This window comes from Pseudonaja textilis, chromosome 5, assembly GCF_049901715.1.
Source record: "Pseudonaja textilis isolate UNSWEBS1 chromosome 5, rPseTex1.2, whole genome shotgun sequence".
NCBI lineage: Eukaryota > Metazoa > Chordata > Lepidosauria > Squamata > Elapidae > Pseudonaja > Pseudonaja textilis.
In genome coordinates this window covers 22,891,563-22,905,477 of record NC_141994.1, presented here as the reverse complement: position 1 = coordinate 22,905,477, position 13,915 = coordinate 22,891,563, and the positions used below count along the sequence as shown (strand labels likewise).

At 42.8% G+C, this 13,915-nt stretch overlaps 1 protein-coding gene across 3 annotated transcripts in view; it reads right to left on the bottom strand.

Annotated features, from left to right (window-relative positions):
• Nucleotides 1–8,580: 8,580 nt before the first annotated feature.
• The window catches only part of LHFPL3 (LHFPL tetraspan subfamily member 3), a 176,552-nt gene continuing 171,217 nt past the window's right edge, over nucleotides 8,581–13,915 (bottom strand). For 2 of the 3 annotated variants that reach the window (XM_026701641.2, XM_087935560.1), the window contains one exon: nucleotides 8,581–8,988. Coding sequence is in view for 1 of the 3 variants with exons in the window: in XM_087935560.1 (XP_087791686.1) it covers nucleotides 8,960–8,988 (29 nt within the window). In the remaining 2 variants the exon portion in view is untranslated. Of the gene's footprint in view, nucleotides 8,989–12,258; nucleotides 12,305–13,915 lie in introns of all 3 variants that reach the window. The other variant, XR_015743967.1, reaches the window with a different exon arrangement.

The window sequence follows — 13,915 nt, the reverse complement described above, 5'->3', positions numbered from 1 at the left end:
CGGAATAAATCTGATTTTTTTTAAAAATGTGTTTATGTGGAGAGAGAATGATAATAACAGCCCAGCCAAATGCAGAAGTCAGATCTCTGGTCCAAGAGGCTAGCGAAGCAAATTTCTCCATGTCAGAAGTTGGAAGCTGGATTGCTAGTACCTTTTGGGGAGCTCCATCATAACTCTTTAACAGTCATTGTCGTAAGTCAAGGACTTCCTGCACAGAAATAATCCATATTTTTCCAGCCTCAGGGTGAATAGTACCACCGTACCTATTCCCAATAAAATCAGGAAGGGAAGAGATTGGGATGGAATTTAAAATAAAACAACCAACCGAGACACAAAACAAGCCATGATCTTGAAACCATCGGAGAAAGGCACTCGCACACTTTATTGGCGTATGCTACAAAAGTCCAATAGTGACCTTTATTAAGTACTATTTTTAATAACAAGCATACTTTGGAAGTAACAAAAATTATTGTTCTTTGATTCGTCAGAAGGTCGGGAATTCTGGCGGATTTATTTTTTACAAGGGGGGGGCAACCGTTTTCTTGAAACAAAAACAGAGAAACAGAGTGGGTACAAACTAAAAACCTACGTACGGATGAATGGGCTAACCGTTGAGTGGGTGTGTAGAAAGCGTTGGTACCATTAAGCCGTTAAAAAACATACTTCTATTACACTGAATGGGGTACATACTTTAAAAAGGGAGGTGCGCATGTGTACGCATGCAGGCACATGCATACACACACACCCCACACAGATCTGCGCACGCACACACACCTACACACAAATGACAACAGAAAACATCCAACATTGGTTTACAAGGGATTTTGTTATTAACACCACCGGGGGTCACAGTGAGGAAGGGATGTTGGGTTGGGTTGGATTGCTATCAAGCTGGAAGGAGATGTGCCATTTTTCCCATTTGGAAACCCAGCCCAAAACTTTGGTGTGTGGACAACTTGTGTTACGCACGGTTTGTGTCAAGATGGGAGAATGGATGGTCGCTGCTACCAAAGACTTCATCTATGGAAGCGGTGGAGTAAATGCCGAAGGAGGCTGGGAAGGAGGCAGCTACATACCTGATCGGCCTTCGTAGGAGTAGAAGATTGGCAGGGTCAAAGCAAGCAAAGTGAAGCTCAGAACCCAGAATTAAGGAGATGAGGTTGCTTAGGCGGTGGCTGGCCGCAGAGGGGGAAATGTTGTGTCGTCATCAGCGAGGTGGAACAGGAAACAAGGATGGAACCAACATTATAGATAAAAAGACCACGGCCCCATGATTTTCCTCCCTTCCAACTCAACAAACTAAATGCCAACTTGTAAAACATTCCTATGCCGGTTTCCAAGTTGCCATACAGAAGAGGGTGGAGGAGGGACACCCTGAAGGAGCATATGGCAAGTGAACTCAGAAGTACATTCCAAGCTTATCGCACAAAGATTGTAACTGAAGCAACCAGGCACAAAAATCCTTTATTGGAGAACGTGATTAATAACACTAGCCCATAAATGTGTTCCGTTGGACAATCTGAATTATGATACCCCCAGAGGGGTGGGATGGAGGGAAACAGGGTCATAGGCGATTGTAAATTATGTATCTCAGAGTCGGCTTCATACAGGTCATGCCAGCATGTCGCTCCTATTAAATCCTTTGATTTAATTAGGGCGATCGCTGGAATCCTGACACTAACACCCGCAGCCATTCACATCTTTGATGCCTCCAGATGTAAACATCTTCCACCATATGGGATAATAACTGACCGGATGATGTCCTTTTTCATGCTTCCTTTGAGGTAACATCTCTGTTTCAAGCATCCTGGATCATTCCTACCAACAACCTCTGCCATAGTAAATTCCCTTTTTTTTTTGGTTAGATGGCTACAATGAACTTCTGGTTCTTTCCAGTTTTAAAATCTTAGAATTTTAAAATGCTGATATTCTTTCTTCCTCTTCTTTTGCAACACACTAAAAGGCTAAAATATACTGCGGGATCCTGGGAACGTCTGTTGGCCTTTATTTTTTAGCCATTTTTTTTGCTAAAATGTATGGTGAACTGGAAATGTCTAGATTAAAGAGAAGAACCAGGGGCGAGATGATAGCAGTGTTCCAATATTTGAGGGGCTACCCCAAAGAAGAGGGGGTCAAGCTATTCTCCAAAGCACCTGAAGGCAGGAGAAGATGCAATAGATGGAAACTAATCAAGGGAGAAATCCAACCTAGAACTAAGGAGAAATTTCCTGACAGGGAGAACAACTAACCACCTTGCCTTCAGAAGTTGTGGGTGCCCCATCCCTGGAGGTTTTTAAGAAGAGACTGGACAGCCATTTGTCCAGAATAATATAGGGTCTCCTGTTCAAGCAGAGGGGTGGGCTAGAAGACCTCCAAGGTCCCTTCCAATCCTATCCTGCATTCTGCAGATTTCATTTAAGGAAGGATCAGCAATTCTCTACAGTTGTAGAACTTTGCTTTCTTTCTGAACTCAAAAGAATTGATTTTGGGGCTTCTAACATACCTGAAATAAGCAAGATTGTACTACTGAAGTCTTCCATAATTCTAGAACGTTCTTAGGACTACAGGATGCGTAGCTCTGCGTTTATTACTACCACTTCTAATAAAACCAAAGCTGCTACCATCTTGAAGGATTTCACAATCCTACAGAAAGTAAAAATCAGGATAGTATTAGAAAACAGTCACCAATCGTGGTTACAACACTGGAGTTTAATAAAACACTGCCAGCTAATTAAATAAAGTTATGATTCAAATCCTTCCATTAGGTGAAACCGTACAATTTAAGAAACTAATGAGGATTTTTTTATATACTAATGAGTAAATCCGTGTTAATAAGGACTTCTTTCAACCTTTATTAACCTAAGATTATTAAATTCAATCCAGATTTGGTCCCGGAACCGACTGACTGAAATGAGTATTCCAATAATTTGCTATGTGTTCACTTTGAATAACCTCAGTCAAGCCAGTTACAGGTAGTCCTCGTCTTACGACTGCAATTGAGCCCAACAGTTCTGACGCTACCAGAGATAACCATTCAGTGAAATTTTGCCCCATTTTACGACCTTTCTTGCCGCAGTCGTTAAAGAATCATGGCCGTCGTGAAGTTACTCACCCGGTCGTTAAGTGAATCTGGCTTCCCCATTGACTTTGCGCATTAGAAGGTTGCAAAAGGGGACCCTGGGGACCGTCATAAATATGAGCCTGTTTCCCGAGTGCTGCAATTTTGATCGCGTGGCCTCAGGGGAGGGCTGCCACGATCAAAACTGTGAAAAACAGTCATAAGTCACTTTTTCCCGGGGCGCGCGCAATTTTGAATGGTCACTAAATGAACTTGTTAAGTCGAGGGCTACCTGTGCCCTGAATGTTTCTCCAACCTGCATTGGTAAACCAAGATTAAAATTAATAATTAATAATTAAATAATTAAATTAAAAATTCCTTTTAATGTACGCCGATGAATCACAGGTGGTCTTCAGCAGATTCTGACCATTCTGGAGAATGGTCAGAAAGGTTATCATTTCCTTGCCTTTCTCCCTTTTTCCTTTCCTTTCCTCTTTTCCTTTCCTCCTTTCCTTTCTTTTCCTATCTTATCCTTTCCTTTGTCCCTTTTTCCTTTCCTTTCCTCCTTTCCTTTCTTTTCCTATCTTATCCTTTCCTTTCTCCCTTTTTCCTTTCCTTTCCTTTCCTCTTTTCCTTTCCTTTCCTCCTTTCCTTTCTTTTCCTATCTCATCCTTTCCTTTCTCCCTTTTTCCTTTCCTTTCCCTTTTCCCTCTCTTCTTGTTGTCTCTTTTCATCTCCTCCTTCCTCCTCCTCTCTTCTCCCTTCCCCTCCTCTGCTCCTCCTTCCTTCTTCTCCTCTCCTTTCTTTTTTGATTTTTGATATTTTTAAATTATGAATTGAGGAGAAACTTCTGACAGTGAGGACAATTAACCAGTGGAACAGTTTATCTTCAGACACTGTGGGTGTTCCAACACTGGGGGCTTTTAAGAAGAGACTGGACAGCCACTTGTCTGAAATGGTATAGTCTCCTGCTTGACCAGGGGGTTGGACTAGAAGACCTTTAAGGCCCCTTCCAGCTCTATTCAGATTCTGATTTTCCTCTCCTTTCTTTCCTTTTCTTTCACCACTTTTCCTTTTGCTCTTTTCTTTCCCTGTCATCTTCTCCTTCCTCCTCCTGTCCTCCTCCTCCCCACTCCTCCTCCTCCTCTCTTTCTCCTCCTCCCTCCTCCCCTCTCCTTTCCTCTCCTCCCCCCTTCCTTCTCTTCCTCTCCCCTCCCCTGATAAGAATGTAGCTAAGGGGTGAGGAACAGGCAAATACCACACAAGACAGACATTTAAATGGCTATTCAAGCCAGGTGTGGTAATTCAGCAGATTCTGACTAGTTCTGGAGAACTGGTAGAAATTTTGAGTAGTTCGGAGAAGTGGCAAATCCCACCTCTGACTGGCCCCTCCCCCATCTATTCTCTGCCTCCCATTGAGTCCCAGCTGATCAGCTGGGTCTTCTTTGGTTTCCCTACACAGGAGAACGGAGCTGGAAAGCAGGTTTGTGGGGTGGGGAGGGAATGGGGATTTTGCAGTAACCTTCCCCTGCCACGCCCACTAAGTCACGCCCACCAAGCCCCATGGTAACATTTTTTGAATCCCACTGCTGCGACGAGTGTACATTTCAAGTGACAAAGTTATTCTAAGTCTGTCTACTCTAGGATAAGGACCAGCCATGGGATTTGACAATTTCTGACAGATTTGCCTTTTACCTTCCCCATCTTACTGGAAACTTCTCCACTTCTTCATTCTCTTGGTCTCTGCGCTTTGAGCCACAGATGTGTACAAGCGTATATACAGAACAATTCTTATTTTTTCAAAATCAAGGCATTCCCCAAGCTGTCCCAGAAGAATAAGACCACCACCTATTTTCTGCAGGTTGATTAAAAATATAACATCCTCTTTGTTTTACCTGGAAAACTATTTCCCTTAGGTAAGATGCAGCTGGCATCTGGTCTTGTCATGCCATTTGTGCTGAAGGATAATCAGCGTCTCTCCGGAGCAAGGATTGAGTTAAGCTTTGTACAACATCAAATAATACGCACTGAGATTAGCGGATGGTCACTTGCCTTCTGGTCTTTCTTAAACCAGGTTTTCCTGATCCGGCACAGGAGGAAAAACATTTTTTTAAAGTGGATCTGTAGAGATTCTCAGTCATCCACATAATGGTTGTCCCAAAGATGTTTTTTTTAAGGCAACTGGACTTCCTTGTTTTTTCGTTTGAAGATGTTTCACTTCTCGTCCCAGAAGCTTCTTCAGCTCTGACAGGATAGCGGGGAATGGAAGGATTTATATTCCTTGCAGACAGCTGGTCATTTGCATCCTTTTTAGAGAGTCATTGAGGCCACATGGAGCTTTGTCTGTGTCCTCAGGGTCACCTGAGTAGTGCAAATGGTTCCTGTAGCCTGCAATTTTTCCTCTGGAAATCCATTGCTACTCCTACACCATTCCAAGGGTGTCCATCCCAAATTGTATAGCTAAAAGTCTGTCGAGATTCTCAGTCATCCAGAGATACACAGATAAAACTCCAAGTGCTTCAATGGCCTTCTGAAGATGTTTCACTTCCCCTCCAAGAAGCTTCTTCAGCTCTGACTGGATGGTGGAGAATGGAAGGGTTTCTATTCCTTGCAGACAGCTGATCATTTGCATCCTTTTAAAGGATCGTTGAGGCTGCTTGGAGGTTTATCTTTGTATCTCTGGAATATTGGGACGAGCACCCCTGGAACGGTGTGGGAGTCGGAACGGATTCCTAGAGGAAAAATTGCAGATCACAGGAGCCAGGAGCACCAACCCAGGTGACCCTAAGGACACAAATAAACCTCCAAGTGGCCTCAATGACCCTCTAAAAGGATGCAAATGATCAGCTGTCTGCAAGGAATAAAAATCCTCCCATTCCCCACCATCCTGTCAGAACTGAAGAAGCTTGGAGGAGAAGTGAAACGTCTTCAAAGGAAAGAAAAAAAATAAGAAAATCCAGTTGCCTCTTGAAAAAAGCACCTTTGGGATAAAAATGAGGAGACTTTATGACCTGTTGAGCATCGAAGAAATCTCTTCCAAGATTCTCATTGTGACTCTCATTTGCATTGTCCTGTTGTTCAATGTTGTGAGATCTTCCTACTTGAAGTTCAGAGCCTTAAGGAACAGCACATACAGGTAGTCCTCGACTTACAATAGTCCATTTAGTGACTGTTCAAAGTTAATGTTTCTGTCTGAGTTTGCTCCATGTTGGAGAAATCTACAACTGGTTTGTAAAATCTACTTATTATGTTTATAAAGATGATAGATGAAGCATCAGCCATCTTTTTATTTTTCTGAATAAAAACTCTGAATAAAACACTGAATAAAAGGACTGTGTTTTCTGCCCCAGCCATAATTTGCCCCAGTCATTCTCATCAAATCGCTCTAACAAAAATAATCTCAACTTCCCCTGGAAAGATAAGATTCCTTTCCTTTCCTTTCCTTTCCTTTCCTTTCCTTTCCTTTCCTTTCCTTTCCTTTCCTTTCCTTTCCTTTCCTTTCCTACATTATCCTTGCCTTGCCTTTCTCCCTTTTTCCTTTCCTTTCCTTTCATCTTTTCCTGTCTTTTCCTATCCTATCCTTTCCTTTCTCCCTTTTTTCTTTCCCTTTTCCCTCTCCTCCCCTCTCCTCTTTTTGTCTCTTTTCCTTTCCCTCTCCTCCCCTCTCCTCTTTTTGTCTCTTTTCCTTTCCCTCTCCTCTCCTCCTTCCTCCTCCTGTCTTCTCTCTTTCCTTCCTCTGCTCCCCCTCCCTCCTCCTCCTCTCCTTTTTTTTGATTTTTGATATTTTTAAATTTTGAATTGAGGAGAAACTTCTGACAGTGAGGACAATTAACCAGTGGAACAGTTTATCTTCAGACACTGTGGGTGTTCCATTGCTGGAGGCTTTTAAGAAGAGACTGGACAGCCACTTGTCTCAAATAGCGTAGGGTTGCCTGCTTGAGCAGGGGTTGGACTAGAAGTCCTTTAAGGCCCCTTCCAGCTCTATTCGGATTCTGATTTTCCTCTCCTGTCCTTTCCTTTCTTTCCTTTCGCCACTTTTCCTTTTGCACTTTCCTTTCCCTCTCCTCTCCCACTTCCTCAGGGGTGGGACTCTACCAGTTCGCACCTAATTCTCTAGAACCGGATGTTAACATTCTAAGCAGTTGGGAGAACTGGTTGTTAGAAGAAATTACTGGCCTAATCCTGTAAGGAAGGCAGGAAGGAAACATTCTGGTGTTGCTTATAGAAACTGCCTCTCTGTTAACCCTTATTACCTTCTTGGCAGGACTAGACTTCCTGTCTCAGGAACGTCTCTGGAGTTTTTTTCCCCTCCTTTGCTGGTACTTTGCTTGTGTGGAGTGACCATTCAAAGTTACAATGGCACTGAAATAAGTGACTTATGACCCTTTTTCACACTTATGACTGTTGCAGCATCCCCACAGTCATGAGAGGCCAGGCGAGGAGATGCGTGCCTCGATGTGAGTGATGTTGAGTTGGCCACGCCCAGCCAGTCACATGACCATGAAGCCATGCCCACCAACTAAGCCATGCCCACAGAACTGGTTGTTAAAAAATTTGAATCCCACCCCTGCCCTTCCTCTCCTCTCCTCCCCTCTCCTCCTCCTCCTTTCCTTTCCTCTCCTCTCCCCCTTCCTTGCTAAGAACGTAGCTAAGGGGTGAGAAACAGGCAAACACCACACAAGACAGACATTTAAATGGCTATTCCAGCCAGGTGTGGTAATTCAGCAGATTCTGACCAGTTCTGGAGAACCAGTAGCAGAAATTTTGAGTAGTTTGGAGAAACGGCAAATCCCACCTCTGACTGGCCCCGCCCCCATCTCTTCTCTACCTCCAGAGGCTGGCTCTTCTTTGGTTGCCCTGCACAGGAGAACTGGAAAGCAGGTTAGTGGGGGTGGGGTGGGAATGGAGATTTTACAGTATATCCTTCCCCTGCCACGCCCTTCAAGCCACGCCCACCTAGCCATGCCCACAGAACACCACGCCCACAGCTGATCAGCTGGGTCTTCTTTTGTTGCCCTGCCCAGGAGAACAGAACTGGAAAGCAGGTTAGTGGGGTGGGGAGGGAATGGGGATTTTGCAGTAGATCCTTCCCTTGCCATGCCCAACAAGTCATGCCACGCCCACCAAGCCACACCCACAGAACCGGTAGTAAAAAAATTTGAATCCCACCACTGATTCCAGCTCCCACCAGTGACAGAAATGGCGGAAGAAGGTGTGTTAGCTCTCCTTCCACTGGTTTTCCCATAAAAGACCGCCCCACCCCGTCCCGTCCCTCCAACCCCCATCCATAACTGCACCCCGGTGCAAATTTCACCCTGGAAACCATCATCTCAGCGACACACCAAGAACCACGTCAGACAGCCCTCCCCCACCCTTTTTGTTGCAGGTGTCCTATCCTCCCCACCCTAAGAAAGGATGAAGAGTGAACCATGGAGGCCAGAATGGAGCGTGTGCAAATGGCGGATGAAAGAAAAACAACAATTTTATGGCCCTCACAAAACAAGGGCATCTGTTTTGGTTGTGGTAAGACAGCGGCAAGCGATAATCCCACTTTCTTCCAGGCATTTAGCGAAGGAATTCTCTTCAATCAACTTCCTGCCTCTTGACGTGTTTCCTGCCCTTTGGAGCATTTCTTTTAAAAAGTGTGCACGTTTCTTGGATGTTGTTCGAGAGCCGCGGTTTCTAATCAGCTGATGGCCAAATTCATGTTTTGAATCGTCTCACCGGAGAATTCTTCCATGTCTGGCTGAGCTACATTCAGAAGGCAGCTTTTCCATTCGTGCATTCATTCATTCACTCATTCATTCGTCCATGTTCTCTCCATCCCAGCATTCTTTCTTTCTCAGGCTTTTCCTCCATTAATGTTGATGTACAAAAGCTGTTACTCGGTATTGTTTGTGCTCATTCTAGTGAAGATTCACTTAACAAAACTGCAAAGCAAAACAGACAGAGAGGAAACAGGGTTATCACTCAAGAAACTCAAGTTCGTATTTTTAAGTTGAACATGTTTCTGGGACAGAAAAAGAACAGAACAGGAATAGGAATAGAATAGAATAGAACAGAACAGAACAGAACAGAATAGAACAGAACAATGGAATAGAATAGAAATAGAAGCAGAAATAGAAATAGAAATAGGAACAGAATAGAACAAAACGGAATAGAACAGAATAGAATAGAACAGAACAGAACAGAACAATGGAATAGAATAGAAATAGAAGTAGAAACAGAAATAGAAATAGGAACAGAATAGAACAAAATGGAATAGAATAGAATAGAATAGAATAGAATAGAACAATGGAGTAGAATAGAAATAGAAGTAGAAGTAGAAAAAGAAATAGAAATAGGAACAGAAGAGAACAAAATGGAATGGAATGGAATAGAATAGACTAGAGAAGAAAATAGAATAGAATAGAGAAGAAAATGGAATAGAGAAGAAAACAGAACAATTGAATAGATTAGAAATAGAAGTAGAAGTAGAAACAGAAATAGAAATAGGAACAGAATAGAACGAAGTGGAATGCAATGGAATGGAAGGGAATAGAATGGAATAGAGTAGAATAGAATAGAATAGAATAGAATAGAATAGAATAGAATAGAGAAGAAAATAGAATAGAATAGAGAAGAAAACAGAACAGAACAATGGAATAGATTAGAAATAGAAGTCGAAATAGAAATAGGAACAGAATAGAACGAAGTGGAATGGAATGGAATAGAATGGAATAGAGTAGAATAGAATAGAATAGAATAGAGAAGAAAATAGAATAGAATAGAGAAGAAAATAGAATAGAGAAGAAAACAGAACAGAACAATGGAATAGATTAGAAATAGAAGTCGAAATAGAAATAGGAACAGAATAGAACGAAGTGGAATGCAATGGAATGGAATGGAATAGAATGGAATAGAGTAGAATAGAATAGAATAGAATAGAATAGAATAGAAAGAAAATAGAATAGAATAGAGAAGAAAATAGAATAGAGAAGAAAACAGAACAGAACAATGGAATAGATTAGAAATAGAAGTCGAAATAGAAATAGGAACAGAATAGAACGAAGTGGAATGCAATGCAATGGAATGGAATAGAATGGAATAGAGTAGAATAGAATAGAATAGAATAGAATAGAATAGAATAGAATAGAATAGAATAGAATAGAATAGAATAGAATAGAATAGAATAGAATAGAATTAGAATTCTTTATTGGCCAAGTGTGATTGGACACACAAGAAATTTGTCTTGGTGCAAATGCTCTCAGTATACATAAAAGAAAGGATACTTTAGTTAAGAGTCAAGAATCATCAAGTACAACCCTTAATAACAGTCACAGGGTACAAATAAGCAATCAAATCGTACTAGGAAACAGTCAATATAAATTGTAAGGATAAAAGCATCAAAGTTACAGTCCTACAGTCACAAGTGGGAGGGGATGGGTGATGAGGAGTGACGAGAAGACTAATAGTAATAGTAGTGCAGACTTTGTAAATAGTTCGACAGTGTTGAGGGAATTATTTGTTTAATAGAGTGATGGCATTTGGGGAAAAACTGTCCTTGTGTCTAGTTGTTCTGGTGTGCAGTGCTCTATAGCGTCATTTTGGGGGAAGGAGTTGAAACCGTTTATGTCCAGGATGTGAGGGGTCTGTAGATATTTCCATAGCCCCCTTTTGGACTCATGCAGTATACAAGTCCTTGATGGAGGGCAGGATGGTAGCCACTGTTTTTTCTGCAATCCTAATTTCTCTCTGAAGTCTGTGTCTGTCTTGTTGGGTTGCAGAACCAAACCAATACTGCAATTCTCTTTTGACTTATTGGTTAAATTGAAGTTTTTCTATATTTTTAGAACTGTTTCCTTCCTCTTTTCCATCCATCCTGCTCCAACATCATTTTCAATGGTGCTAAAATTAAAAAGGCAAGTAACAGAAATCCAAAGAGACAAGCTCAACAGCACATATTTCGGGGTTTCTGTTCCTGATGATTGGCAGATGACCATCAGCTCAAGGCTGTGCACTGGAAGTTGTGTTATATTAGAACAGTTTAGTTATATGTTAAGTTTAGGAACCAAATATGGAAGTAACCAGGACCAAGTCTCCATTCCTTTACAGCTTCCTACATTTCTTTCCCTGCTGTTTAAAAGATTTTCTAAACCAAAATTTCTGTCAGGCAATAAGAATCAGGACCACACATTAAGTTCCAGTTATTACACAAGAATCTAGTCAACTAACTGTCAATATTAAACTGTATTAATGGAACATAAGGGGGCTGGAGTTAGACCATTTCTTCCAACATAATGACTTTAAGCTAATTCCTCTCTTGATTCGACCCCCAGGCGTGTCTATGACAATTTGCCACAGCCAACATACCATAGCCAATTCTCCACTGCCAACACTCTACCATCAATTCACCACAGCCAACTCACCATAGCTTACCCACCTCTGCCAACTCACCATGGCCAACTTATCATGGCCAACTCACCACAGCCAACCCACCACCACCAGCTCACCATGGCCAACTTTCCAACATCAACTCACCACAGCCAACTCAACATAGCCCACCCACCTCTGCCAACTCACCATGGCCAACTCACCACCGTCAACTCACCATAGCCTACCCACCACCACCAACTGACTATGGCCAACTCACCATGGCCAACTCTCCAACATCAACTCACCACAGCCAACTCACCACCATCAACTCACCACAGCCAACTCACTCTGGCCAATTCGCCATAGCTAACCCACCATCCACAACTCGCTGCAGAGACTAGAGTTACACTAATATCAAAGAAATGGCAGAATAGAATCATTAAAGAAAGGATGTAATAGGAGGGACAGAATGAAATGTGAATGACAAAAGTTAAAATATTTTTTTAATTTATTTTAAATAATTAAACAGAATTGTTAAATTGTCCCACAGTGAGTTGGCTGTGATGAGTTGTCCCATTCTGCCCCTAGGGTCTGTTCGTACTTCCTCTACAATTTCTCAACCTTGGCAACAAGGTGGGTTGTCTTCAACTCAACAGTTGATCTTCACCCAATCTTAAAGTTGTCCAAGTTGAGAAACAATGTTCTAGACCACCATAATAGGAAAGGAAGGGCCCGCTGCTAATTTCTTCCCTCCTCCAGTCCAACCAGAATTCCACAAAATGCTACCTTGGATCCAGCCCAGGAGATGTGAAGATAAGAAGAAATTGGATTCTGAACATGGTTACCTGCAGAGGTATGGTCTTCAGCAGGTTCTGATCAGTTCTGGAGATACTTCAACAAGAGAAAAAAGTAACCTGTCATAATTGAAAATCCCTTCCTTCCTTCCTTCCTTCCTTCCTTCCTTCCTTCCTTCCTTCCTTCCTTCCTTCCTTCCTTCCTTCCTTCCTCCTCTCCTGTCCTCTCCTGTCCTCTCCTCTCCTCTCTCCCTCTACAATCCTTTCCTTCCTCATTCCCTCTTCTCCAGAAGTGGTCTTCTACAGGTTCTGACCAGTTCTGGAGAAATTTGGAGTAGTTCGGAGAACCAGCAAATACCACCTCTGACTGGCCCCGCCCCCATCTATTCTCTGCCTCCCATTGAGTCCCAGCTGATTGGCTGGATCTTCTTTGGTTGCCCTGCACAGGAGAATGGAGCTGGAAAGCAGGTTAAGTCACCATCCAGGGAATGGAGATTTTGTAGTAACCTTCCCCCAGGAATGGGGAAGAAATGGAAAATTGTACAGTATCCCTCCCCTGCCACACCCACCACACCATGCCCACCATGCCACGCCCACAGAACCAGTAGTAAAAAAAATTGAATCCAACCACTGGTTACCTGGGATAGAAATACTTCCAGGAACAATGTGGGGCCAGTTGACAACATTATTTAGGGTTCTACCAAATAAAAACAATTGCAAATGGTCTAATTTTTGTTTAAATGGGCGAGAATATCTTGCAGGACTCTTAAAGTTCCCATTCCAGTAACAACCAGTTGTGTGTCATCACACCCATAAATATTTGCACACAGTCTACTGCTACTCCTCACCCTCCAATTTAAAGCCTTTGTGATGTGTATTGTAGAGAGAAGAGGCTGAAATGCCATTCCAGTGTGTGTGTTTGCAAAACACATGGAACAAAGTTGCTTGCTTGCAAAGTTTCTCACCTATTTGAGTGACATCAATGAAAGAGATTTATAAATGTGGGTAGGCTGGGAGTGGGAACGCTAAGAGGAACGACCACAGCACAATCAAATTGTTCTTTCCATCCATCTTCTGGCCTTGTAATTGATCACATCTGCCACACGTCCTAGAAAGTTGGTTTCATACCAGTTGCCCCAAATAAGGTACCTTTCTTTCTTTCTTTTTTTTTTAGCTTTCTTTCCTTGTCAGATAAATCAAAGCTAAATGAACCTGGCATTCAGAAGGATAGCACATTCTACTGGAGCAAATCCCTGGACTGTTCTGTTTTCTTCCACAGAAAATGGGCTTCAAATAATTTAGCAACAGGTTTCCTGCCCGGTTGCTGGGTGGGCATGGCCATGGGTGTGTGTGGCCTAGTCGGCCTCCTGCACCACCCTGGGAACAAAAACGGGCCTCAGACGGGGAGTTTTTGCCCTCCACAGGCTCTGGAGGCCTTCTTCGAGCCTCTGGGAGAGCGAAAATGGCCTCCCGGGGCTCTGGAGGCTCCCTCTCTCTCTTCTGGAATGTTCCGGAGGCCCATTTTTCACACTCTCCGAGCCTCCGCATGGAACTTGAACTTTCCTACGATCCAAAATGGCCCATGTGGTTACTCCTGGGAGGGGCCAGCCAGTCATCAGAACTACCAGTTCACGTAACCAGGTGTAAAATTAACATCTGGTTTGCCCGAACCAGGTGCGAACCAGTAGCAGCCCACCCTTGCTCTGGA